The sequence below is a fragment of the Oryctolagus cuniculus genome, chromosome 3 (genome assembly GCF_964237555.1).
Source record: "Oryctolagus cuniculus chromosome 3, mOryCun1.1, whole genome shotgun sequence".
NCBI classification, from domain to species: domain Eukaryota; kingdom Metazoa; phylum Chordata; class Mammalia; order Lagomorpha; family Leporidae; genus Oryctolagus; species Oryctolagus cuniculus.
This window is the reverse complement of record NC_091434.1, coordinates 169,363,330-169,391,232: the sequence shown is the minus strand read 5'-3', so window position 1 is coordinate 169,391,232 and position 27,903 is coordinate 169,363,330. Positions and strand designations below refer to the sequence as shown.

At 42.2% G+C, this 27,903-nt stretch overlaps 1 protein-coding gene across 4 annotated transcripts in view; it reads right to left on the bottom strand.

Moving 5' to 3' along the window:
- Positions 1-27,903, bottom strand: part of EXOC4 (exocyst complex component 4) — an 871,518-nt gene that overhangs the window by 610,708 nt on the left and 232,907 nt on the right. For all 4 annotated transcript variants that reach the window (XR_011387458.1, XM_002711996.5, XM_070071324.1 and 1 more), the window contains exon 8: positions 5,042-5,187. Coding sequence is in view for 3 of the 4 variants with exons in the window: in XM_002711996.5 (XP_002712042.3) it covers positions 5,042-5,187 (146 nt within the window). In the remaining variant the exon portion in view is untranslated. The remainder of the gene's footprint in view (positions 1-5,041; positions 5,188-27,903) is intronic.

Genomic DNA, 27,903 nt, shown 5'->3' with positions numbered 1-27,903 from the left:
TACAGAACCTAAATACACTTCATTAATCTTGGCCAGGGCAACTGAAGAAGCTAATAAAGTCCTTCACAGGAGTGATACGCAGACATGACAGCTCCCCAAATCTTCATCCTCTGGGACTTGATAAATTTCTGCTGTTGAGGAATTCTGTCCATGTTAGCAACAAGCCACAGATTGATAGAATTCTACAACAGAAGAAGCCCCAGGAGTCGGTGCTGTGAAGTCTAGGCCTGCAGTACCGGAATCCCATATGGCCGCCAGTTCAAGTCCAGGCTGCTCCACTTCTGATCCAGCTCCCTGTTAATGAGCCTGGGAAAGCAGCAGAAGAGGTCCAAGTCTTTGGCCCCTGCACCCACGTGCAAGACCTGGATGAAGGTCCTGGTGCCCACTTACTCGCTCTCTCTTTCTCTTTCTCTATCTCTGTAACCCTGCCTCTCAAATAAATAAATAAATCTTTTAAAAATCCATAGACAGTATTAATTCTCACCTCCTTATTTTATAGCCAAAGGCAACAGGGACTACAAAGACAGAAGACCCACTCGGGCACAGAGCTCACTAATAGAACTGTGACTAGAAACAGACTAATTGATAATAAGACCAATTCTGGGTAGTGGTGAGTTTTTATTACTTCCCCCCAAAAATATGTAATGATTATTTAAGTAAACTCGTTCATTTCCAACAATTTGTTTTTTTCTTTTAATACCAAAACTTGAGAACATTGGCCAAATGTTTGAAAATGTATATGAGAATTTCAAAAACTTATTAGTAGTCCTTGCTTATGTTCTGGTTGATCTATGGTCCTTTTTTTTTTTTAAAGATTTTTTATTTATTTATTTGAAAGTCAGAGTTACACAGAGAGAGAAGGAGAGTCAGAGAGAAAGGCAGATAGAGTGAGAAAGGTCTTCCATCCACTGGTTCAGTCCCCAACTAGCCACAATGACCAGTGCTGTGCCAATCCGAAGCCAGGAGCTTCTTCCGGGTCTCCCACGCAGGTGCAGAGGTCATCTTCTACCACCCTCCCGGGCCATAGCAGAGAGCTGGATCAGAAGTGGAGCAGCCAGGACATGAACTGGTGCCTGTATGGAATGCTGGCACTGGAGGCAGAGGCTTTTATCCACTACACCACAGCACCAGCCCCGAACCATGGTCTTTTTCCTTCATACTTCTAGACTCTTTATTCAGGGGAGCATTAAGTCTTGGACTATAATGTGAATTTGAAATATGTTATCTCTTGGGGCCTGCATCGTGGCACAGTAAGTTCATCCTCTGCCTGCGGTGCCGGCATCCCATATGGGCACCAGTTTGAGTTCTGGCTGCTCCTCTTCCAGGCCAGCTCTCTGCTGTGGCCCGGGAGTGCAGTGGAGGATAGCCCAAGTGCCTGGGCCCTGCACCCGCATGGGAGACCAGGAGGAGGCACCTGGCTCCTGGCTTCAGATCGGCACAGCGCACCACGTGTAGCGGCCATTTGAGGGGTGAACCAATGGAAGGAAGACCTTTCTCTCATCTCTCTATCTCACTGTCTAACTCTGCCTGTCAAAAAAAAAAAAAAAATTCTTGTTGAACCAGAATAAAGATCTCTTCATTCCACCTATAACAAACTTTTTGAAGTAGCCTTCACGTGGTCTGAGGTTAAAAGTTAAGGGTGATGGTTGAGAACATGAAATCTAAAGATCCTGAGGCCTGCTTTCTCCAAGAAGCCTTGACATTGACCGCTAAGGTGAGAGAGAAGCAAAGAAAATAAGGAGGGTCGGGGAGAGGAGAGCAGACAGTGCGCGACAGGAGTGCCTGTCTCGGCAGCTCCCCAGGCTGTCTCCCTCGCCTGTGAACGCCCTTTTCCTCCTCTCGCCTTGCTTGTTGGCACGGTCCTGACTGCATCTGGGCATGCCGCCTCCTCCCTCCCTCTCTTCCTCTGCTGTGTGCTGTGGAAAAGTGGTTCCCTGTTCAGCTGGAGACCAGGCACCAGAGATGAGCCTGCCGGGTGTAGGCCAGCCACCGCGGTCGGCTTCCCCTTCCAGTGGTGGACTTGGGAACGGGCACATAAAGGCAATCCTAGCACCTGGGGGGCATGCGCAGAGGGCTTTTTCACTGGCAGAGAGGATTAATAAACGGATCATGAATAATTGATGTCTTCTGGAAAGATCAGAAATGGTACAGCCACTTTGGAAGACAACTCGACAGCATCTTACAAAGTTAAACGTGACCTCAGCACATGATCTAGCAATTATGCTTCCAGGTATTCACTCAAATGAGCTTATGTCCACACAAGAACCCAAACGTGAGTGTTTACAGCGGGCTTTATTTACAACTGCCAAAAGCTGGAAGCAACCACGATTTCCTGCAAAGGTGAGCAGATACACGAGCTCTGGCATATCTACGCCAAGGAATATTATTTGGCAAAACAGAGAGATATGGGTCAAGACACAAAAGACATGGAAGAACCTGGAATGAATATTGCTAAGTGAAAGAAGCTAACCTGAAATACGTGGAATGGTCCTAGGTGTATGATATTCTCTCTCTCTCTCTCTCTCTCTCTCTCTCTCTCTATTACAGGCAGAGTGGACAGTGAGAGAGAGAGAAAGGTCTTCCTTTTGCCGTTGGTTCACCCTCCAATGGCCGCTGCGGCTGGTGCATCGCGCTGATCCGAAGCCAGGAGCCAGGTGCTTCTCCTGGTCTCCCATGCGGGTGCAGGGCCCAAGCACTTGGGCCATCATCCACTGCCTTCCCGGGCCACAGCAGAGAGCTGCCTGGAAGAGGGACAACCGGGACAGAATCCGGCACCCCGACCGGGACTAGAACCCGGTATGCAGGCGCCGCAAGGCAGAGGATTAGCCTATTGAGCCACGGCGCTGGCTATAATATTCTCAAATAGGTCAAACCATGGAGAAAGTAGAAACAGTGGTTTCTGGGGATCAGGGAGAAGGTGGGGATGGACAGGTGGGGCACAAATAATTTGGGGGCACTGAAGCTATTTTGTGTCACTATAATGGTAGATAATGTGACATGATGTATTTGTCAAAGCATTAGAATGGAACAATGCAGAGAATAAATCCTAATGTAAATTATGGGCTTTAGTTAATAATGGTATATAAATATTGGTTCAGAAGTAGCAAATACAAGTATACCACACGAATGGCAGATATTAATAGGAAAATGGGGTGGCGGTGAGAAATACAAAGGAATTCTGTATACTCTTTGCTCCACTTTTCTGTAAACCTAAAACTGCTCTAAAGAGATTCAGTGTATATATGCTAAAACAAATTATAAAAGTATCCTACAGGGGCTGGCACTATGGCATACATAGTAGGCTAAGCCTCTGCCTGCAGCACTGGCATCCCATATGGGTGCCAGTTCTAGTCCTGGCTGCTCCTCTTCTGATCCAGCTCTCTGCTATGGCCTGGGAAAGCAGTGGAAGATGGCCCAAGTCCTTGGGCCCCTGCACCTGCACCTGCATGAGAGATCCAGAAGCAGCTCCTGGCTCCTGGCTTCAGATGGGCCCAGCTCCAGCTGTTGTGGCCATTTAGGGAGTGAACTAGTGAATAGAAGACCTTTCTCTGTCTACAATTCTACCTCTCCAATAAATAAATTTAAAAGAAAGAGTCCTAAGAAAGAAAGAATCACATCCTACTTCCTTGGCATCATCCTCTCCATCGGACTGCAAATGATGCAAACACATTGTGCTTCTACAGAAACCATCACTGAATTGTTGAGAACAACAAGGCAGAGAGAGGGAAAGAGCCAGGTCCTCCATGACTTGGAAATGTCTGCCCTTACTGGCTGAGATAAGTTTCCTGGGGCTGAATCCGCTCTGCGTGAGGTTTTACATTACTTGCAGCCTAAAGCTTTTTAACATGTAAGTGCATCTACCCTCGAATAAAACTGGTTTAAAAGGAAGGCACTCAATACACACGATGTATTTCATTCCAGGCTGGGTCGCATCAAATCTCCTCTCTACTAGACCACAAGGTAAAGGAAGTGTGGAAATTTCCCTCAATTACTAAGAACACTATGAACCTAAATGGAAAACAAATCTCAAAAGAAAATCAAGTAAATGTACTATAGCCTCCAAGTACTGAAATAAAAATCAACAACACTGCAATGATACTTCTTATACACATTTATATTTACAGATACAGCTTCTTAAATATCTATTAACCTCTCAGGAGGACACATAGGTCTGAAGTTAGACCACCAGGATTTAAATCCTGTTTCTACCACTTCTTAGCCCTGTGATCTTATATTTAACCTCTTTGTGACTCAATAATATATAAGTACAAGCAAATTATAAAATGGAATCCTTGCATATAAAGTTGTTGTAATGAATAAAGGAGACAGCCCATGGAAAATGCTTAGCACTGTGGCTAGCGAAGACTGCAAATGCTGGGTACTTTGGTGCTCAAATCTGGTATAAAACAAATTAACTAGTGTTTGTGACTCTTTTGAGACACTCACCTAGTCCAGTACCTGGTACCCGGAAAGCACTCAATCAACAGCAGCTGGTGGTTACCAACACACATACACACACACATACAAACATACACGTACACTCTGAGCACATGGCCTAATCAAATTAACTAGAACAGTACTTAGAAAAAAAATTCGATTGTTCCTTTGTTACTCAAGCAGTTTAATACTGCTTAGGTGGAAGATTTGTATGACTTTGTTAAGAAAGGTTATTTCATATCACTTGGCGCTATTTCAAGGCTAACCTATTTCATTTCCCTTCGTTTCATACAACATTCCCTAAAATCAAGCAGGGAACTTCACCTCTGTTAGTTTTCTATAAGGTTCTTCAGAAAGGTGGCTTTAGAAATTCAGACATTTTTATTGAGTTCTGGACCAGCCAGTAGCCGTATTTCAAAACAGGCACTTCACCTTACAGATCATGAAAGTAAACAAAACTGAGTATCTATTCACTCCCTAGAACTTCTCCAACTCAACTTTAGCTAGGGCAAGTACTGGCTGTGAGGAAAGCGGAAAGTCGTCCCACTTGGAGCTAACACTTCCTGACACCTGCTACCTCACTGGCGAAATGAACGATACTTACTTGAAAAGGGAATTTTTTGGCCTTTGAGGTTTCTTCTTGGCAAAAAAGGCTGCGAACTCTCGTCCAGTACTGGCATAGCTTAGCTGAGCTGACGGTTCAGAGGCCGTACGAGTGTTTTTCATATCCAAGTACTCCGTCAACAGCATCTGTACAACCAAATAAAGAGTTTCATATACACATTTGTAATGTTATTGAGAAAAACCATCCAAAAAGCATGCCAATCTAAATCTAAAATTTAACCTTGAAGTTCAGAAGTATATGAGGAAACCTCAAAAAGGTCATGGAAATGGAAATAATAGGTAATTTTTTTCTGTGCAAGATTTTAAAAATCCTTGCAACTTTTTCATCATATGCATTTCCAAAAACTTTTTGAAAATCTCTCATATGAATGGATTTCAATTTTTTTGGACCAAATAAATCTTTTAATTCCCTTTTCCTTGAATTTTTTAAAGTACCCTTGTATTAACCCGGCTACTCATTTTTCTAGTTGCAGATGTGAAGAAATGTTCATTTAGTCAGAAAGTCATCTACGTGTTCCTGACACACAGGGAACAGGGCATGGTGGGCATGTGAACTTGGGAAATAAAAGAAACATTTTTATGGGCATCTACTATATACTGGATAACTGAGTTAATCAACTTTTTTTTTTCATCATAATTTGTGGGGAGCAATCCGGACTGGACTGAGTTACTGGAATTAGGACTTATTCTATGCATCTGCTCTCCCACAATATGGCGCTGGGAGAGAAGTAAACAGCTTCCGCACAGCTGCCTCCAGTTCAACCAATAAACTGTAGGACTTGCTCCTGATTGGAGGAGAGCAGCGTACTCGGCGTGTGGGCAGCCGAGTTGGGATTGGCGGAGGAGGACTATAAAGGAGGAGAGAGACGGCATGCACCGGGAACATCTAAGGGGAACATGTAGCTGAAGGAACACCCGTGCAGCCCCCGAGAAGAGCCGGCCGGCGGTGTGCCGCTCCCCTGCGGAAGTGGGGAATGTGGCCAGGGGGAACTGCCCTTCCACGGAGGTGGAAGGGATAGTAGCCAACCCGGGAAGAACCAGCAGCAAACCCGGGGAGGGCCGAGCAGACAAAAGAACAGCGCAGGGTCCTGTGTTGCTCCTCCACGAAGACGGGGAGCGACAATAATTCAATTCTCATTATTCTACACTGCAGCAGCACTGGGAGCAATGCCTAATATTAACAGAGCTTACTATGCAGCAGGCAAATGCAGTTAGATGCATTATCTCATTTAAAGCACAACATTTTGGGGCCAGCACTGTGGCACAGCAGGTTAAAGCCCTGGCCTGAAACGCCAGCATCCCATATGGATGCCGGTTCTAGTCCCAGCTGCTCCTCTTCCAATCCAGCTCTCTGCTATGGCCTGAGAATGCAGTAGAAGATGCGTTCTTGGGCCCCTGCACCCACATGGGAGACCTGGAAGAAGCTCCTGGTTCCCGACTTCGGAATGGCTCACCTCCGGCCATTACGGCCACCTGGGGAGTGAACCAGCAGATGGAAGACCTCTCTCTCTGTAACTCTTTCAAATAAATAAAATAAATCTTTAAAAAAGAAAAAAGGAAAAAAAATAAAGCACAGCATTTTATAAGCCAAGATCTCAGACTATGGGGAAGATGATGTTCAAGTGCAGAAAAGCGACCTGTTGTAAACAGGAGATGAGCCGTCAAACAAACCGCCAAGGACAGAACAAATATAGGAGGAGAAGCCAAAGGCAGCTAATAGGTCCTGATCTGCCAAGAATTTCCAGGGCCACCACTCATCTCAAGAGCTTCAACGCAAGGCAAGAAACTGCCTTTTTTTTTTATTTTAATCACTGCTGCCAATAGGTTCTGCTTATAAAATCAACCCACTTTAGAGTCAATTGGTTTAGGCTGGGGCTAGAATCAACTATTCTACCATTTCCAAGATCAAAATCCTAAGATGTTCCCACCAATGTACAAGAAAATGGCACATTTGGAACAGAATTCACTGCGACTCTAAGAATCTCTAGCCTGGGACTACAGCACATTAACTCAATTCTATAAATATTCACTTAATTTCAAATATACGAAAATTCACAAATGATAGAGTACAGGCGGACAAACAAAGCAATTCATGACTCAAATAAAACCTTTCACAGATTCCAGGTTGTACTTAACCATTCACTCATTCAGTACAGATAGAGGAACCACTTTAAACACTAGCATCATGAAGCATCTTGTGAACACGATTCAGCACTGGGTGCATTTTACAACAATTCTATCTCTATAATACACACTCAGTACTCTCCTGATTCCAGCTTCCTGATAACACAGGCCCTGGCAGGCACCAGCGATGGCTCCATAGTTGGGTTCCTGCCACAGAGGGGACTTGAACCTAGTTTCCAGCTCCAGGCTTCAGCTTTGTTCTCAGACAGGCCTCAGCTCATGTGGGCACTGGGGGGTGGGGTGACCCAGCAGAGAGATACTCTGTGTATTGGTCTTTCTCTCTGTGTGTGTCACTCTGCCTCTCAAATAAATAAAACACAATAATTTTTAAAAAGACTGTACCTATCAGTGGCAGTAAATATTTTATTTTGTTGGTTATTTCTATACAATGAAGATTCTACTGGGAAAGACTAAACATGTTAACAGATCAGTTTTTAAAAAATTGTCTATGGAGACACTGTAGTATTATTTGCATACTGGCAAAACTCATATACTACCCAAATACTACCCAACGGTCAGGGAGACCATGGAATTTTCTGACAACTCAACTGAGGGACTCATTGTATTATAGATTTGGCACTGCTGCTTAGAATTCCAACAATCTCCAATCGAAAGATGGTTATTAATGAGAACGGAACCTCAAATTGATATAACACAGAAAGATATCTACAACGCATTGGTACAGGCAAAGCTTTCTTGGATAAGAACTCAAAACATAGGCAATAAAGGAAAAAAAAAATAGACAAATGGCATTACCTCAAATGAAGAAGCTTCTGCATTGCACAAGAAATACCTTTTCTCCCAATATACACGGGGCTTCTCATTCTGAAACGCCTGGGTTACCCTCTCCTAAATAAACCCCAACGAGCCCTTCCAAGAGCAGCTCCGATGTTCTCATCAATGTTTCAAGGCCACTCTAGGCCAGTTGTCACCCTTTTCCTGAGTCCCTAAAGAACCCATCTTCCACAGCATTCAATGAGAGTATTCAGTAAAAACTGCCTTCATACTATTAGCTCTTATTTAATGGAAATATACCTGACACCACGACTTATATCGCCCTTAAAGCATTCTACTTCTTTACTTCACTTACAGAGCTGTCGCTCCCCCGCTCGCGGAGGAACGACACCGGACGCTGTTTTCTTTCCCCGGCCCTTCCCGGGTTTGCTGCCGCTTCCCCGCTTTCGCGGAGGAGTGGCACCAGCGAGCTCTCCGACTGGCTCTCTCAGGGGGTCCGGGGGCCGTCCCGCATGTTGTCTCTTTCCCCCTTTTAAGGGGTTGGGTCAAGAATCAGCTAATTAACAAAGCAGCTGTGTAAGATTTATTTACTCTCTCTCAGCGCCATATGGTGGGAGATCAGATGCATAGAGTTAGTCTTAATAGTCTCAGTGGTCTAGTCTAGTCTCAGTAGTCTCAGTACTTATTTCGCCATGTTGCGGGAGACAGGCCCTGCTCCCCACACAGAGCCAAACAACATATCAAATATTTGATATGAGCAAATCAAAAAATGTAAATTATGAAAATTTAAAAAATGTGTAAGTCTTAATGTCTATATTGTTTTACGCAAATAAAAGATAGTCTCCAAAATACAATGGATTCTGTAAGTTAGTCTCCAGTGCAAAAATCAGTAACACAAGCAACATAAAGAAAGCACGATTTTAACCACAGGCTAAATGATTGTGATGTTCGTTGGCTTCACTGTATTTTCCTCTTATTCCTAATTCCATTTACCAGGAGCCTGAAAATACCATTTTAAAATCAGGTAGATTTTTACTTCACCCCCGAAACAGATGAAACTGACTTGTGAGATATCTCAAAAACAAGGGTCCCCTTTCTAAGGCTCTTGAAATGTGTTTGAATCAGGTCATATTTTCTACTGCACAGTCTTAACACAACCAGCAGATGTTACACCCAAATTAAAATAGAACCATATCATTTCTTTATGATTACACATAATGGTGAAGAATGTATGGCATTTTCGAAATTGAAGATAAATATTCTAAGTACACATCTATGAGTTCAAATTTCCATGTTCATAAAAGGAAGCAAGCTTTATGGGTTGCATTTTTCCTGAGGAAAACCAGCCAAGATCAAAATTCTGGGGCAAAAGGCATTATATGACAACAAATACACCCTGCCCACAGAAAATCTGTAGGATAATCCCATATTCTTACTGCCTCGAAATTCCTTAGAATCTCAGGCACTAATTACTTCCCTATTTTAAAATACAGACCAGGTTTCCCTTCTCCTGAAGTTACCCTGAGGCCAGAAGTTTCAGATTTCAGAGTAGTGGGATCTGAGAATCTTGACATGGACTGGCTGAGCATCCCTAACCCAAAAGCCCAAATCAAAAACATCATGAACAAACTGTGCATCTGGATTTCAGGCTTTCAGACTAGGCCAGCTCATTGTATGCCAGCAATTGTGACTTACTGTTGATTGAGAGTTTAAAGACAGGTGACACTTTATGGGTGGTTATAGTTTCACTTGAAACATCTGTAAAATTAAAGACAGGAAACATAAAAATACGAAGTGCTTGAAAATGTATGTATCTCAGCGATATCCAGGATTCACTGTCTGTTTTTGAGAATGTAGTATGTTGGATACCTCTGTGATCAAAGCAGAAATACATACCACTTTAAATTGATGAATAGTTATAAAACTTGATGAGTAGTTACTAAGATGTTAATCAACAATCTCAGATGTAAAATGCAGGGCCACAATTTTGAGATTTCTAACTTTCTGTTTCATTGTTGACGTCATTCTGAGTGAATCCCTAACTCATCAATAAATCTTTGATATTTAATGGATTGTGAATCTTCTCTATGTAATTTATTGCCTGTGACTGCTTATAGTAATACATGTACAGTTCTCTAAAATAAGGCATTTGGCCTAACAGTTAATATGAAGTTTGGGTACTTGCATCTCATACTGGAGTGCCTGGTGGATTCAATTCCTGGCTCCACCCTCTGGCTAATGCACCTGGGAGGCCGCAGGAACGGCTCAAGTAGTTGGGTCCCTGCCACCGACACAGGCAGCCTGGACTGAACTTCCAGCTTCTGGTTTCAGCCTCAGCCCGGCACCAGCCATCATGGGCATTCAGAGTGAACCAGTGGATGGGGACACTCTCATGCACACACTCTCCGGTTCACACTCCATTTCTGACTCTCAAATAAGCAAAAAAATTTTAAAAAACTAAATATAGGATTTATGAGGTAAGAATTGAAATATTCCTATCTTCAGCTCCCCCATTTATCCAAGCAGCTCTGTGTTTAAATACCTGGACTCTCCTAGGTACATAATGTGTTAGATCCATTTCAGATAACTTCCCAGCCCACAAAACCCTCTCTTCCCCTAAGAACTGTTCCAGAAATATGGTAAAATCTGGTGGCCATGCTTTTATATTCCTGTGATACCACCCTGTCAGCACGGCTGAAATGCCCGCCAGAATAGGCCATCCACCAGCCTTCAAGTTGGACACTCTTCTCCAAGAATATGTCAGTCCGGTCTCTGCTGGTCAGTGTAAGTGAGGGGACGGAAATCCTTTGTCTATCCACATGACACCAAGTGGCTGCCCCAATCAAAGACAGTAAGTTGGCAGAGAGAAAATAAAGAATGAACTAGACGACTGGAGAAACAGAGAAATATGCACCCAGAAGACAGATCTCAGTGTTGGAATCTTCAAGTGTTTTCCATCGTTTTATAAGTCTCATCAATAAAGCTCTTAGATTTTTGGTTCCATAATATATCTGTTTCCTCTAATATATTTTCCTTATGATAGCTTGAATGGGTTGATACCTATGGGTAGATAGATATTAAATGCACCTAGTGACATCTATAACACAACTACAGTTTTTACAGAATACTTGCATCTCATGAAAACAGGAGGAAGAATTTGCACAGATTTCAATCTGTACAATATGAATCTAATTCTCCTGACTACGGATTCTGCATATTTAATATTTACGGCAAAGCCATACTGTATTAGCCCTCCTTGATGAATGAGAGAATTAGACCATTTCTTATGACATGAGCAATAGTAAAGCGAAAAAAAAAATGACCTTCAGTTCCCAACATGAGCTCAGACTCACCCCTCTTGGGCAGTCTTTTGAATGTCTCTATATTAAATAATATGATTTGTAATAGTCTGCTCTGTTAGAATGCAGATGCCCAAGAGTACATGTTTCAGGCACAGCAAAGCAATTTTCATTAGACTCTTTCTCAGGCTTTTAATAATAAAAGCTAAAAAAAATATTAAAAACCAAGGACTTGAAGGCCCTGGAGAGGAACTAAATTAGGCAGCAACTGAAGCCAGGATGCCTGGAAGAAGAGAAGCAGAGGAGGGGGGAGTCTCTGTCTTTCTCCAGAGAGCACACTGGGTTCTCACGGAGCAGGACAGCCAGGCAGAAAGCACCACCCGCTGCAAGGAAGACGCGCACAGGGGAATCCCAGAGGGCCAAGGGCACAATCCGCGGTAAAGACCCTCAAATTATCTCCCTGACTCCTGAAAATGTGACACCAGAGACAGTGAGGCAGTATTTTTAAGTTAAGTCTCCATTTAACATTACTAAACACTAGCAGCAGCCCCCTCCCCAGAGACCTGCTAGTGAAAGAAATGTTAATAACAAAGGAAAAAGGCTGGTTTTTTTTTTTTTCAATATAGCAGTCTAATTTCCCCATTGTATAGAGGACTAAAATATTCTGCAGCAAGGAAATCAAAGGAAAAATAAACAGTCATTTTGAAAATGGAATGGCTGCCTGCTTAATTATACTCATTATCAATAGCAACTGTATAATTAAAACCACTATTAGTATGGTCTTGTGAATAGTTCATTACTTTAGTGTTCAGAGTAATACAAACTAAGAAGTTCCAAGAGTACACTTTTTTCTGATCCTGTATTGAACCGGTGATCAGCAACTCCTAGATCGAAAAGCTTAGATTTGACTTTTTATCTTTTCCCCAACAGAAGAGGTCTTAACAAAAACACTTAGTGTTAACACCTCCCAAAAGAATATTTCCATTCATTTCACATTGAATTGTATTTATTTAATACATAATATATGCAACGTATTGTGCTGGATGTAAAAACAGGACTCAATCATAAATCTTTCCCTCTAGGTGCTTATCTAGTAACAGAGACACACACAAATGACAACAATACAAAGGAGAAAGCAGTAAACCATCAGGACAAAGAAATGGCTGAGAGCATTTACAGGAGGTTAAGACTGCTCCCAATTAGTACAATGAAAAAAGGCTTCAAGATCTTAGCATTCTAGAAGGACATAAATAGAATCTAAGAATGTGTGCAAAAGGTTTTTAAAAAATGGCAGTTACAACAAGAAAAACAAAGAGTTCTGGGAAAATGCGGGGCATCTTCAGTAACAGCAAATCTTTCAGGTAGCATAAAAATGAAGATGGAGAGGTAAGCTGGAAATGTGGTCCACTAACAAGGACCTTTAGCATTAAGTTCAAGTACTGAAGCCAAATACAAAATGAAGAGGCAAAAAAAAAAAAAAAAAAAAAAAAGTATCAACCAGGGGAATGAAACAGCAATAAATATGCTTTATGTAAACTCATCTGGCAACAAACAAATCATAAAGGAGATTCTATAAGGGCAAGAGAACAAGAAGAGACAATTGACCAAGATAGTGCAAGAAAAATAAAATGAGGAGGCTTTACATTTGAAACTAACATCATTACTAATGAAATTGTACAATGGGTTAAGATTCGATGCAAAGGAAAAAATTAAAAAGAAACCAGTTATTCTGCAAAGCAGCAAACAAATGGAAAAAAAGCAATGGCTAAAAAATTGCATATTTGAGGGGTTAAAAAAATTGTGGCTTCACAAATGATAACCAGGATGGCTCAGTAAGGACAATAAGTTCAATTAGGGATACACTTCTGAAGCATATGAATATTCCCATTTACCCTGAAACACCTAATGTGACAAGGAAATAGTGCTGATGGGATTTTCATGATTTAGTTAACTCACGTGCAATGGAACTGCTAAGTATATGTCTATAAAGTAATAAAGTGTTACCAGTGCTCTGAAGGACATCTATCCTGGAATATCGGTAATCTAATTATATTCCATAATAGCTTTGAAACAGTTTTGTTGAGGTATAACTAATGTACCATAAAATTCACCCTATTTGGTGTACTGTTCAATGATTTTAAAGCAAATGTATACACTGTGTAAGCATTTCTACCATCACTTTAGAATACTCCTCTCATCTAAGAAAGTCCTCATGATGCTAGCTGCAGGTTTTCTGCAGATGAATTTATTGTGCTGAGAAAGTATCCCCACCCTTTTGTAAAACATCAATTGAAGTCCAGCGCTTTTCTGTATCTACTGGTATAATTATGTAGGTTTGGTCCTTTATTCTTTTAATATGGTACATTAATTGATTTTTAAATAAATCTCAAATGATCATGGTTTATAATGTAGTGTATATGTTAGATTTGATTTGCTAATATTTTGCTGGCAGAGTAGTTAACTTAGCTTCCTTCCCAGAGGGAGACTGCTCAAGTTTGTTATGATAATTTTGGTAATACTGACCTAACAGAATATGATAAAAAGTATTCCCCAATCAGAATTTTTTAAAGATTTATTTATTTATTTAAAAGGCAGAATTGCTGGAGAGGTGGGGTTGGAGGGATAGAGAGAGATATCTTCTATCTGCTGGTACACTTCCAAAATGGTTGCAATGACTAGGGCTGGGCCAGGCCAACCAGGAGATTCATCTGAGTCTCTAACATGGGAGAGGGGTGCAAGTATTTGGGCCATCTTCTGTTGCTTTTCCAGGCACATTAGCAGGCAGCAAGATCAAAAGTGGAGCATTTGGGAAAGGAACCAGAGCCCATATGAGATCTGAGCATGATAGACAGTTGGCTTAACAAGCTATGCCAAAATGTCACTCCTAGGAAACTCTTTAAATTACTAATTTATTATAGGAAAATTCAAATGTTCCATGTCTTGTTAAATCAGCTTTGGTGCTTATCTTTCTGGGGATTTGTCCACTCTATCTAAATCATCTAACTGATAGACATGAAGTGGCTCATAATACTGCCTTATAATTGTTTTACAATTTCTGTAGGGTCTGTAGTGATATCTCCTCTTTCATTTCTGACTTCAGTATTTTTTTTATTTTTTAATTGGACAGCATACCTAAGATTTATAAGATTTTGATCTTTTAAAGAATCATTATTAATCACTACATTTTTCTTCAGATTTTTATTTTCTAATTTTTTGACAGGCAGAGTGGACAGTGAGAGAGAGAGACAGAGAGAAAGGTCTTCCTTTGCCGTTGGTTCACCCTCCAATGGCTGCTGCGGCCAGCACACCATGCTGATCTGAAGCCAGGAGCCAGGTGATTCTCCTGGTCTCCCATGCAGGTGCAGGGCCCAAGCACTTGGGCCATCCTCCACTGCACTCCAGGGCCACAGCAGAGAGCTGGACAGGAAGAGGACCAACCGGGACAGAACCGGCACCCTGACTGGGACTAGAACCCCGTGTGCCGGCGCCACAGCAGAGGATTAGCCTATTAAGCCGCGGTGCCGGCCCTATTGATTTTCAATTTTGTCTTATTATTTTCTAACTTCTCCTTGCTTTATGTTTGAGTTTTTCTGGCTCATGTGGTAGAAACATAAGATGGCTGATTTCAGGTCTTTCCTCTTTCATACATGGTGTTTTTAGTAGTTTTTAGTAGCATATTTTCAAAAACTTAGGAAATTCCAAAATTTCTTTTCATTTTTTATTTGTTTGTTTAATTCTGTTGTGGCCAGGGAATAGACTTTGTATAATTTCAGTAATTTAGAAGTATTAAAACTTGTCTAAAATACAGAATCTCATGAAAATATGCCATGTGATCTTCAAATAATCGGGGTTATAATGGTGTTGGACATCAAGGTGATTCAGATTGTTATTCAGTTCTTTCGTACTTTTGTCTAGTTGTCCTAATAATTATTTTTAAAGCTTTTATTTAATGAATGCAAATTCCATAGGTACAACTTTAGGAATATATAGTGGTTCTCCCCACCCCCCATACCCACCCTCACATTCCCATCCCACCTCCTACTCCCTCTCCCATCCCTTTAAGATTCATTTTTAATTAGCTTTATATACAGGAAACCAACTCTATACCAAGTAAACATTGTAACATTTTGCACCCACCCACATACACACACAACATAAAAAGTACTGTTTGAGAGTAAGTTTTTCAGTTAATTATCATAGTACAACTCATTAAGGACAGAGGTCCTATATGGGGAGTAAGTGCACAGTGACTTCCATTGTTAATTTAACAGCACTCGTATTTATGACGTCAGTGATCACCCAAGGCTCTTGCCATGAGCTGCCAAGGCTATGGAAGCCTTTTGTGACCACAAACTCCATCAGTGTTTAGGCAAGGCCATAAGCAAAGTAGAAGTTCTCTGAGCCTGCCTTTAGAGAAAAGTACATCCTTCTTTGATGGCCCCTTCTTTCCACTGGGGTCTCACTCACAGAGATCTTTCATGTAGGATATTTTTTGCCACAGTGTCTTGGCTTTCCATGCCTGAAATGCTCTCATGGGTTTTTCTTCTGCTGCTTTCCCTGGTGCACTAGCAGGGAGCTAGATCAGAAGTGGAGAAGCTGGGTCTCAAACCAGGGCTTATATGTGATGTCAGCATTGCAGGCAGAGGCGCACCTCACTGCACCACACCACCCACTAATGACTCCCTCTATCATCACAATCTTCCTCACTTTCCTCAGTTTCAATGCTGTCTACTCTATTTCATTTTAGGAAGGACTCCATTTCCAAGGTTTCCAACTCAATTCTCTGACCACATCATTTCATCTCCTCCCAACAAATACATAGTTATTGTTTTTTTTTTTTTTTTTAAAAAGCTTTATTCATTTGAGAGGTAGAGTTACAGACAGAGAGAGGGACAGACAGAGAGAAAGGTCTTGCATCTGCTAGTTCATTCCCAAATGGCCCCAATGGCCAGAGCTGAGCCAACTCGAAACCAGGAGCTTCTTCCGGGTCTCCCACACAGGTGCAGGGGCCCAAGCACTTGGGCCATCTTCGACTGCCTGCCCAGGCCCAGAAGAGGAACAGCCGGGATTCCAACCAGCGCCTGTAAGGGATGCCGGCGCCCCAGGCAGAAGCCTAACGTACTACACCTGAGCGCTGGCCCCACTTGATTGCTTCTTTATTCTAAATTCTGAGAAGACTCCTCTGTATATGAGTCACTTGGAGAACTCCTTTCAAAGAGAATCCTGCACCCCATGAACAACAAAGTGAGAGGCCATAAAGCAACAGACAAAGTCTGTGCTTCACATCACCTCTACTATGTGTTAGCTCTGTGAACTTCGCCAAGTTCCCTAGTATTTCTAAACCTGTTTCCCTCGTCTGTGAGATATGGGTAATAATGAACCTACTTCACAGAATAAGAGAATGAAAGAAATAACACACAGAAAATGCTTAGCAAACAACAGACTGGCATCATATTTCAGTATGAAAGTGAGGAATCAATTTTTCTTTTCTAACGCATTACAGGAACAATGTGTCTATGATATTAACTGTGTCTCAGAGCCTCAGTTTCTTTGTCTGCAAAATAGGGATAGTATTGCCTACGCGACAGAACTACCATCAAAATTAAGTGAGTAATTACTTTAAATCATGGAGAACAATGCCTGAAGAGTTCAACCACTTTACAGGTGTTATTAAACATCCAAATAAGTGAATCTGATTTTCTGTAAGTCCTCATCATCTTTCTGACAGCTATCATTCTTGCTTCTTCCTCTCCTCTGCTCTACCGAAAAGGCCCCAATCACTGATCTAGGTCTCTACAACTATTCATTCTCGAAACTTTCACAAAGTTTCCTTTCATTTCAGTTGAGTCCGACCACCAAACTGCACTCTAACTACTAGAATACACGAAATCCTGACTTTTGCTCTTGCTCTCTTCCATTGGTAGATAATGGGGTTTGGAGGTAATGAGGACACATGGCACCAAGACATAAACACAAATAAAGTGGCTACTTCCTTTTTAGGAGTCCACAATAATCTTAACTGATGCATCAAAGGCTCTTGAGGACCTGGCTAACTCAGTAAGGTACGCCCTACTCTAAACACACGTGCGCATCATCCTACGTTGTCTCATCGTCCCACAGTTCACATGATAACCAGAACTCTCATGCTCCAGAGATGCGCTGCCACTGCCTTGTCAGAATCTGGGTTCTCCACGGCCTTGCCACAGTAAGCAGGTGAAAACAGCGTCGCGGAGTTTCAGCAAGTGCTGAAGCACGAGTCCAACAACTCAGCCTGCCAAAGCCAAGTCTGTTGCTATCTGTGACTCTTCTCAATCTTTTCCTCCAAATCTTCTAGACTTTGTACTACACAGCTTGTGTCTATCCTCTCATCTACATGTAAGATCCTCAGTATCTTACCTACATTATTCACAACCAGCCATCCTGCATTACATTTCTCCTGACATTTTATCCCAAAAGCTATTGCCACACCATGCTCAGTGACATCGTTCCTCTGAAGCAGTCCTTTGATGGCTTCTTTCTTGTTGCCAAAATAAAGCCCTGTCTCTGTGCTGTTCTTTAGCACCTCCCTCAACACAGCCACATTCAACATCTGTACGCTCTGCGGTTGGTTCCTGTTAGTTCTTTTTACATCACTGCCAACTGATGAACCTAGACTGTTTCCTCTTCCCTAAATGATTCCCAAGATGTCTGTCGTGTCTCAATGTATGCTTTTGTTTTTGTTTTTAATCTGTATCTACCTCTTCCATCTATCAGACATGGGAGTGAGATCAAGATCGTGAATCCAAGCAGAACTGAAATGATTTTAACAAACTCCTTTGCTCCAGTCAGCGTTACTAATCACAGCCCACATGCCCGGAGAAGTTGCCAATCTCATGCTTGAGAAAACAGAAGTGGGTGCTACAGCTTTGAAGCTCTGTTTGTGGAAATGTCACCTCTACCTCCTTCTTCTCCAAGTTCCTTTTGCAGTGTTCTTTTTATACCACTTCCCTTTGGTCTTAGGATGACAACTATCAGCCTTAATCTTTCCACTGGATATGAATGCATAACACGCCGGGGTCCTCTCTTCTAACTGGAGGCCGGTATCTCACCAGTAAACTGACACCTACATTGAGGTTACCAGGCAACCAGTGGGCCTATCTCCCTAAGATGCTGGCTGGCCTTCCCTTCCACACACACCTGGTTTTCAAATCCTTACTGTAGTCACTTTAGATCAAACCAGGCAGCAATAACTCATATGCTGGCAGGAGAAAAAACAGTACAGATATGAAAATCATTTTTAAAAACTGCTTCTGATCGATTTGGCTCACATTTCCCCTATATGTATATATTTATTCATATTTATACATCTGCATGCATATTTACTGAGAGCACAGACATGAATGAGCAGACTGTGTGAACAAACCATGTTTCCTGTGTTCTGGAAGATGATCATCTATCTTCAGTCGCAACCATGAGCTCCCTAATTTAAACCCACATGGCAGTATGTATGTCACCTGGTAGTCATTTGCCTTCTCTGCTAACTCTTACTTCCAGGCTTTTCTTTGTATCTCTGTCAACAGCTAACACAGCGTCTTATCAAGAAGTAGGTTATGTGAACGGAACGTAAGATGCTGTGAAGGGCAGCTGTGCACTGATGCTTCCCGGTCACAGAGGAGCCCCTCAGACCACAACTGCAACACCCATGGTGGAACTTGAGGCTTTGTGCGGTCCATTAAATTACTCACATCGCAGGAATACCACTTATTAAATTTCTGGTCCAATGAGATAAGTGCTACCCTAATGACCTGAAAGAGTTAATGCCTCTTGGAAAAGATCCAAATTACCCTCTAGAGACAGTTTATTCAGTTAAGTGGCCAACACCCAGCATTTTCAATTAGCAGTTCAGTTACTAAAGACACTTTCATATTGCTTTTCAGGAATATGTGAATATTGACACATATACAAAAACCTTGCTTATAGTTCAACAAAAATGGAATCTTTTGGAATAACAACTGTAGGTCCAGGTTCAATTAACACTTATTTTCTATCTACTGCATGCAAGGAACTGTATTAAGTATCTTCCCATTGGGTTTTCAGAAAATAGGTATGAAGATTGGTAGAGAATGGGGTTTGGAGGTAATGAGGATATACAGCACCAAGACACAAATACAAATAAAGTGCCTACTTCCTTTTTTTTTTTTTTTTTTTTTTAAAGGAGTCCACAAAGATCTCAACTGATTCACCAGAGGCTCTTGAGGACCTGGCTAAATCAGTAAGGTACTGCCTGTTCTAAACACACATGCACATCATCCTAGGCTGTCTCATCTTCCCACCATAACTACATCTTCACCTTCCTTCAAGGACTGGTTCAGCTCTGATTCCATGCACAAATCCTTCTCTGACCAATCTATCTAAAGTCATTCCTTAAATCTGTACCAGATTCACAAAAATTATTTGGCCTTGACAATTCATCGCACAAAGTGCTTGAAAAGGTATGTGGAAAATTGGAATTAAAAGGTAAGTGCATTTTGCTGCAAAAAAATACTTTGTAGTCCATGTTTAGTTTTTTCATAATGCACATTTCCATGAACTTTTCCAAGACCCCCAATATGCTGCCTGATATTTAACTTCCCTGTATTTCTCTCTTGACTTACCAGAATGACTTGATGAAAGGCACTGTAATACTTCCACATTATCACAAATTTATATCAAGCTTAAATACCTTACAATAATCCTTTGAAAATGGAAAAAACTACCCATATCAACTACTTCAGAGTTTGTCAATTCCTGAATCTACAAGAAAGACTATCTATATCAAAAGGAAAATTCTTTATATCTGAAGGTAATAATACATAAATATCCCTTCAGTGAGACAGCAAATTGATGGGAAATAACTATATACAATTTGGTTAAACAAAAAGAAATATTTTTATAGATTTTATTGTCAGAAAAAAATTTCAGTATCTACAATAGGTCTGTGATTGATGTACAGTATTTCTGAGATCTTACATGTTAATTCACAACATGGGATTAAACTATTTCATTTATCATCTACACTTGCAGTTAGCTTCTAATTTAAAAGGTTAAGCAAATGAACTGCATTGCTGGTTTAAGTAAGGTTATAGTAAACACAGTTTCTAGAGTCCCAAAGTGTAGAACTACTTCACTGATAATTCTAGCATCAAACTTAATTGTTTCAGATCAGTTTTCCTATTTTATTTTACTTTTTTCCAAATATTTAGTTTTATTTGGATCTTTTTTTTATCTAAAACAACATATGTTTATAAACATTTCAAGCAGCTGGGCCTGGCATTGTGGTGTAATGGGTTAAGCCACTGCCTGAAATGCCTGCATCCCAAGTGGGCACCAGTTTGAGACCCAGCTTCTCCACTTCCAATTCAGTGCCCTGCTAATGTGCCTGGGAGAGCAGAATTTGGCTCAGGTCCTTGGGCCCCTACAACCATGTGAGAGATGCAGAGGAAGCTCTTGACTCCTGGTTTTGGCCTGGCCCAGCTCCAGCCCTTGCAGCCATTTGGGGAGTGAACCAGAAGACAGCAGATGCCTCTATCTCTCCTTCCCTCCCTAACTCTGCCTTATAAATAAATGAAATAAATCCTTTTAAAAAATTCAAGCAACACAGAAATACACAAAGATTCAAGTATTCTTTAATAGTACGGTGATGTGTAATATATTTTATCAACATGTCTTGCTGATTCTAATACTGTTTCACCATTTTTCTTAGGTCAACCTTTCAAATGCAAATAGCCACAGTATTTTGCACACATAAAGCACCTAAGAAATGCATTGTATGCATCCAGAGAGTTCAAGTCTATTCATAAGTGGTGGGGGGAGAAGCTTGGGTGATTTGTACCATATGACCCAGTCAGGCCCTTTCTACTTCCAACCATTTACTCCCGTTTTCCAGATATCACAGTGCATCTCCATTTGTGATTTACATATATGCGACTGCTCCAAAATATTTAACCTGCCCATCTCACCCCTATGGCCCAAAGAGCAATGGTTCAACAGCTTGCCCAAGAGTTTAGAAAACAGCTGTATACCTGAATCATTTCTCTCCTCTCTAATAACTACAGCTTCTAAATTTAACTCTCAAAAAGACTATCAAGCCCAATAGATAGATGCAATCAATTCAGTGCAGTGGGATGATTAACCTGTCTCTGCATGACATGAGAGTGAATGTTTGTAAACATGACTTGAGAACATGGGGATCTGGGAATGTGCTTAACTCCAGTACCTATGAAAACGTATCTAGCTCCATCTAATCATCCTTGGGCCTCTTCTCCCATTCAGTAACAAGCCCACATCATAACGTAAGTCACAGGAAAGAGAACGAGAACATGCTATGTAAATACCAACCATGTTAACTCAGAAGCGATACAGTACAATTCATGTACCTCATGCTTTCTGCTAACTGCTTAAGATATCTGCTTTGGAGAAGACAGCAACAGTAGCCAGGCCCTAGTCTTCTTTAAATGCCAGCTCTTAATAACAAACTCCAAAAAGGTCTTAATTGCATTTACCAGGAGCTCATGAACTTTAAAAGTTGTTAATCAGATTTCTATGTAAATGGAATGACGATTAAAGGTTAAGTGCAGGTTTGTGAAATTTCAGAAGTTGAGAATATATTGCCCTTCATGGGCATGGGGGGTGGGGTGGATGTGGGTATCAGCTTTGACAGGAACTAAACATCTTAATTAAACATGCAGAAGCGCCATGCTTAGTTTTACGTGAAGTTCCATTTCCAAATGTCAAAGTTAATCATGCACTTGACAAAAAATGTGCAATGTTCTCTCTGCCAAAGAAGAAATGCCCCAGTATTCTTTTCTGAGAAGGCATCTGCAGGTCTCCAGAAATCTCTCTGGTTTCCCCTCAAACCTGAACGCTGCCTATGCTACCACTGGAATGCCTTCTACACAGCGATCTTAATTGCTCTCCCCGTGAGGAGTCATCTGAAGCCACACGCTTTCAATCAATGCTGCTTCATATTTACGTGGCTCGGGAGAAACACGAGGTGCTCCTCCATAAATTTGCTGCACCTGTGTCCCTGGAGTGACATGTTGACAAATGAATGTGACATCTCTTCAAACTCCAATAAGAATTTATGATTCTTCAAAAGAATATATTTGATCAATTATGGTGTCATCAGAGTTGAAAGGAAACCCTTGTCTCACAAAATCTGTGAGGTCTTGGAATCTGCAAAACGATGAATGGCAATCCTAACCACCCTCCCACCCCCACCCCCACCCCCACCCCCCACCCCGCCAGGGCCTCATTCCAACTCCTCATACTCAATCTCAGCTTCACTAGCTAAAGAGGAGCTAGGTACAACACTCACGGAGCGCCATAATAAATGAGGTGAATAGCACACAGTGCTCTAGGAAGAAAATAAGAACTACAGAACACAGAATCCAAACAGCTGTGGTGTAGCATCTAGCCAGTGAGAGTAAGTAAATATTCTTTATGCAAAAAGAAGTCCCTTCTGTAACCCTGTTGTTTCTCTCTGATTATACTTTTATTTCTTCTCAAACTCTGAGAAAAATTCAGCATTTGCTCAATACAAAATGTCTCCAAGTATCACTGTAAAAGGAAAACCATGGGGGCCGGCACTGTGGCGTAGCGGGTGAAAGCCCAGGCCTGCAGTGCTGGCATGCCATATGGGCGCCAATTCGACTAACAGCTGACTCCACCTCTAATCCAGCCCTCTGCTATGGCCTGGGAAAGCAGTAGAAGATGGCCCAAGTCCCTGGGCCCCTGCTCCCATGTAGGAGACCTGGAAGAAGCTCCTGGCTCCTGGCTCCTGGCTCCAGAGCAGCTCTGCTCCGGCTGTTGCAGCCATTTGGGGGAGTGAACCAGTGGATGGAAGACCTCTCTCTCTGCCTCTCTGTCTCTACCTCTCTCTGTAACTCTTTCAAACAGATAAAAATAAATCTTAAAAAAACAAAACATGGATCTTCAGAATTACTACTTTAGCTACAGCCACTAGTGCTATTAGAATTAGTTCTAATCATTGTTAAGTATTATTACTTAGGCTAATCCTCTGCCTTGCGGCGCCGGCACACCGGGTTCTAGTCCCGGTCGGGGCGCCGGATTCTGTCCCGGTTGCCCCTATTCCAGGCCAGCTCTCTGCTGTGGCCAGGGAGTGCAGTGGAGGATGGCCCAAGTGCTTGGGCCCTGCACCCAATGGGAGACCAGGAGAAGCACCTGGCTCCTGCCATCGGATCGGCGCGGTGCGCCGGCCACAGTGCGCTGGCCGCGGAGGCCATTGGAGGGTGAACCAACGGCAAAGGAAGACCTTTCTCTCTGTCTCTCTCTCTCTCACTGTCCACTCTGCCTGTCAAAAAATAAATAAAAAATTTTTAAAAAAAGTATTATTACTAAATTTGGATATAAAACCAAAGTCACTGGTAATTAAAGAAATTCTTAAGTAAAAAGTAATACAACAAAATGGTTACCCAATCTAAGCTGATCAAGAGAGGAAACAAGGAAGAATTTTAAATGATTATTCTAATAAAATACCTCTGCTAAATTATGAGATCCTCTTAGCAGAGTCTGTGATAGCCTTTCAAGGACAATGGGATGTGTCACGGTTAAAGGAAAAGGGGTCCTTCTTGCAGAGAATAGCGTTTGGGAGTGTTACACTGGATTCAGTCCAACACGTATCAATAAGACATTTGATAAGCAATCAAGCTGAGCGAATGCTCACGTACAACACGGCGAGCTGTAAATTGCAGAAGACGAGTGTGCTGGGTTTCCACACTTGCTTCCTGCAGCCTCTTGAGATCCATGGCACATGGTGAGGCTGTGGACCAGGACCAGGACCAGAAACTGCTCTGTGAAGGAATTTTCTCCATAGAACAGTGTCTCATTCTCCTTTGTGTTTCGCCCAAAGAAGCCTGCAGTGAGTCTTATTGTGTGTATTCAATCAATACCAACTGAATAAATGGTTTTTATGCAGATGAAACCCTTACGTCTGATCTCATTTAGTACCCTATTCTACAGAAGTAGATTTACCTAACAAGACAGACAGCCAGGACAGAGATTCAATGAAGACAGAACACAAAATTCCTTAAAGTCGGCCCTTTAAAAACAACCTCTTATAAACCACCACCACCACAGTATCTGCACAGGCCTCTAATCAGATGATCTCTTTCATGTCCCAGGCAATCAAATAAGCTCATTCCAACATCTGCGTCTGTTCAGAGAGCCCTACTAATTTGAAAAGCCATCTCATTTCCCTCCGCCAAATCACAATTCAACCACCTCTCCAACAACAACATAAATAACAACTTTTCACTAATCCAGCTATTCACTCAACAAGTTTTCATTGAATGCAAGGCACTGGGTTAGGTTCTGCGCACTGAGGTAGTTTATGCCCTAAAGGAGCTCTCAGGATTCTCCAGTGATCTTCCATTCATTTGAACCACAAAATTAGTTTCTCAAATAACCCTGAAAGTAAAACCAACCTGAAAAATATTATAAACATCACATCAGGCCGGCGCTGCGGCTCACTAGGCTAATCCTCTGCCTTGCGGTGCCGGCACACCGGGTTCTAGTCTCGGTCGGGGTGCTAGATTCTGTCCCGGTTGCCCCTCTTCCAAGCCAGCTCTCTGCTGTGGCCAGGGAGTGCAGTGGAGGATGGCCCGAGTACTTGGGCCCTGCACCCCATGGGAGACCAGGAGGAAGCACCTGGCTCCTGCCATCGGATCAGCGCGGTGCGCCGGCAGCAGCGGCCATTGGAGGGTGAACCAACGGCAAAAGGAAGACCTTTCTCTCTGTCTCTCTCACTGTCCACTCTGCCTGTCAAAAAAAAAAAAAAAAATCACACCAAATTGTACTTTCCAAAGCACCATGGAAGCAGCAGATTCCAACACCGACTTGACTGTTATCTCTGTTTTCGATATTCTGTGACCTGGTACTATCATTTCTTTTACTAAACAGTATTTATGACTGATTTATCCATGATAGGCATGAACCTAAGAACCCTCACTTGTCACCCAAGTTGTGTGTGGAGTGACTAGGATCGCCACACCACCGCCTCTCATGGCCTTCACGCTGGGATCGTTAATACCTGGCTCCACACCAGCAGCCACTGTAGCCCACAATAAGCTCTGAGACTCAGAAAGGTACGTGTACCACCAACTTCAAATAATTTTCTGTACCATTTAGATGCACAGATTTCAATTCATGGTGTCGCCCAAGTTTCCATCATATACCTAGTACATTGAATCTTCTTTATTACCCAATCTACCACACTAGCTCCATCTGCAGTCTCTCACCACCCTGAATGTAACCAATCGTCTGATCACACGAATGTGAATTACGATGGTGTGCTGCAGGAAGGCAATGGAGTCTACATCCACAACAGCGATACACTTTCCAACAATGACATAATAATCATTGCCTGTATTGTTGCCCTTGATGCGGCTGTTTTTTCTTCTGAACCCATAAAAGCATAGCCCAAACGTTTCTAGCCATGTTGATCCTCCCATGAATACAACGAGTCTGCTACAATAAATTAGAGTCACTGGAATTTCCTTTGCATTTATTTTTTTTTACTTTTATTTAATGAATATAAATTTCCAAAGTACGACTTATGGATTACAATGGCTTCCCCCCATACCGTCCCTCCCACCCACAACCCTCCCCTTTCCCACTCCCTCTCCCCTTCCATTCACATCAAGATTCATTTTTGATTATCTTAATATACAGAAGATCAGCCTAGCACACATTAAGTAAGGATTTCAACAGTTTGCTCCCACACAGAAACATAAAGTGAAAAATAATAGATGAATTTTTTTGATGATGATGAAATCAGATCAGACCTATTGTCATGTTTAATCCCAGTGAGAGTCAAGTTGGGAATTGATAATTTCTTTTTTTTTTTTTAACAGAAGATCAGTTTAGTATACATTAAGTAAAGATTTCAACAGTTTGCACCCCCATAGAAACACAAAGTGAAATATACTGTTTGAGTACTCGTTATAGCATTAAGCCTCAATGTACAGCACATTAAGGACAGAGATCCTACATGAGGAGTAAGTGCACAGTGACTCCTGTTGTTGACTTTACAAATTGACACTCCTGTTTATGGCATCAGTAATCTCCCTATGCACCAGTCATGAGTTTCCAAGGCTATGGAAGCCTTTTGAGTTCTCCGACTCTTATCTTGTTTAGACAAGGTCATAGACAAAGTGGAGGTTCTCTCCTCCCTTCAGAGAAAGGTACCTCCTTCTTTGAAGACCTGTTCTTTCCACTGGGATCTCACTCACAGAGATCTTTTTGCCAGAGTGTCTTGGCTTTCCACTTTGCATTTATTTTCAACTAATAAAAATATACTATTTTTTCAATAAGAGTGTCATGGACAAAAGCAGAATGTATCAAGACTGGTGAAAGAAAATAACGCATCAACCAAGACATTCTGGTTTAGCTCAAAGTGCAAAGAAACAGACTGCTCATATGATGTGTTTCTTAGAATTTCTAGGATCAGTGGGTCACCTTATTATAAATAGTAACTATCAGATTATTAAATAAATTTGTATGATTTTGGAATATGATGGACAGGGGAAGAGCTGTGCTACTCGTGTTGCATAAAATTCTGTTGCTTTTCATGCTTGAAATGTCATTAGGGGGCCGGCGCTGTGGCACAGCGGGTTAACGGGCTGGCCTGCAGTGCCAGCATCCCATATGGGCGCCGGTTCGAGACCCAGCTGCTCCTCTTCCAATCCAGCTCTCTGCTATGGCCTGGGAAAGCAGTGGAAGATGGCCCAAGACCTTGGGCCCTTGCACCAGTGTTGGAGACCTGGAAGAAGCTCCTGGCTCCTGGCTTTGGATCAGCACAGCTCTGGCTGTTGAAGCCAACTGGGTAGTGGACCAGAGGATAGAAGATCTCTCTCTCTGCCTCTTTTCTCTCTGTGTAACTCTGACTTTCAAATAAATAAATAAATAAATCCTTAAAAAATGTCACTAGGACTGACAGATCATTTGCTTTTTAAGTCAAAACAGGAATGGCAGAGTAGGGAAGGAGCTTGCTGCCAGAGTCTAGGAAAAGATAGTTTAAAAAAAGCCAAAGAGTACAGTCTTAGGGAAGAGTCAGGGAGAAAACAACAGAGCAAACTCCACACAAACTGGAGGAACACAGTGGACATACATGGAGGGCGAGGACGTCCTCAACTTGGGACCCCAGCAGCTGAGAGCCTCCACACCAGCGTTGGAGAGTGAGGGGAGACCAAATGCAGCAGCCCAAGCCACTGGTGCAAAAGCTGCAGGAAGAGCCTAGAGCGAGTCGGGCTTGGAGCCCTGGGGGACATAGTGTACCCACCTAACTAGAGGAGGAAAAACAAAGAGGGGCACGTTTTCTCTCTCCGCAGTCATCCTGCAAAGGCTTCCTCCAACAAGCTGACAGAGAGCAGGTGCCATTTTGGACATACGTAACAGCTGCGCCAGCTCGTTTCCGTGCCCAGCAATCAGCCGAGTGGAGACTCCCCAGACAGGGGGCTGAGTGCTGCGGACTTGAAAACACTGAGGCTGCGTGGCAGGACGCGGTGTGGCTGAGACTTTGGTGGTCACTGTGGGAGGCTCCACACCATCAGGGCTTCCTGGCTACCTGGCGAGGGGCACTGCTGGG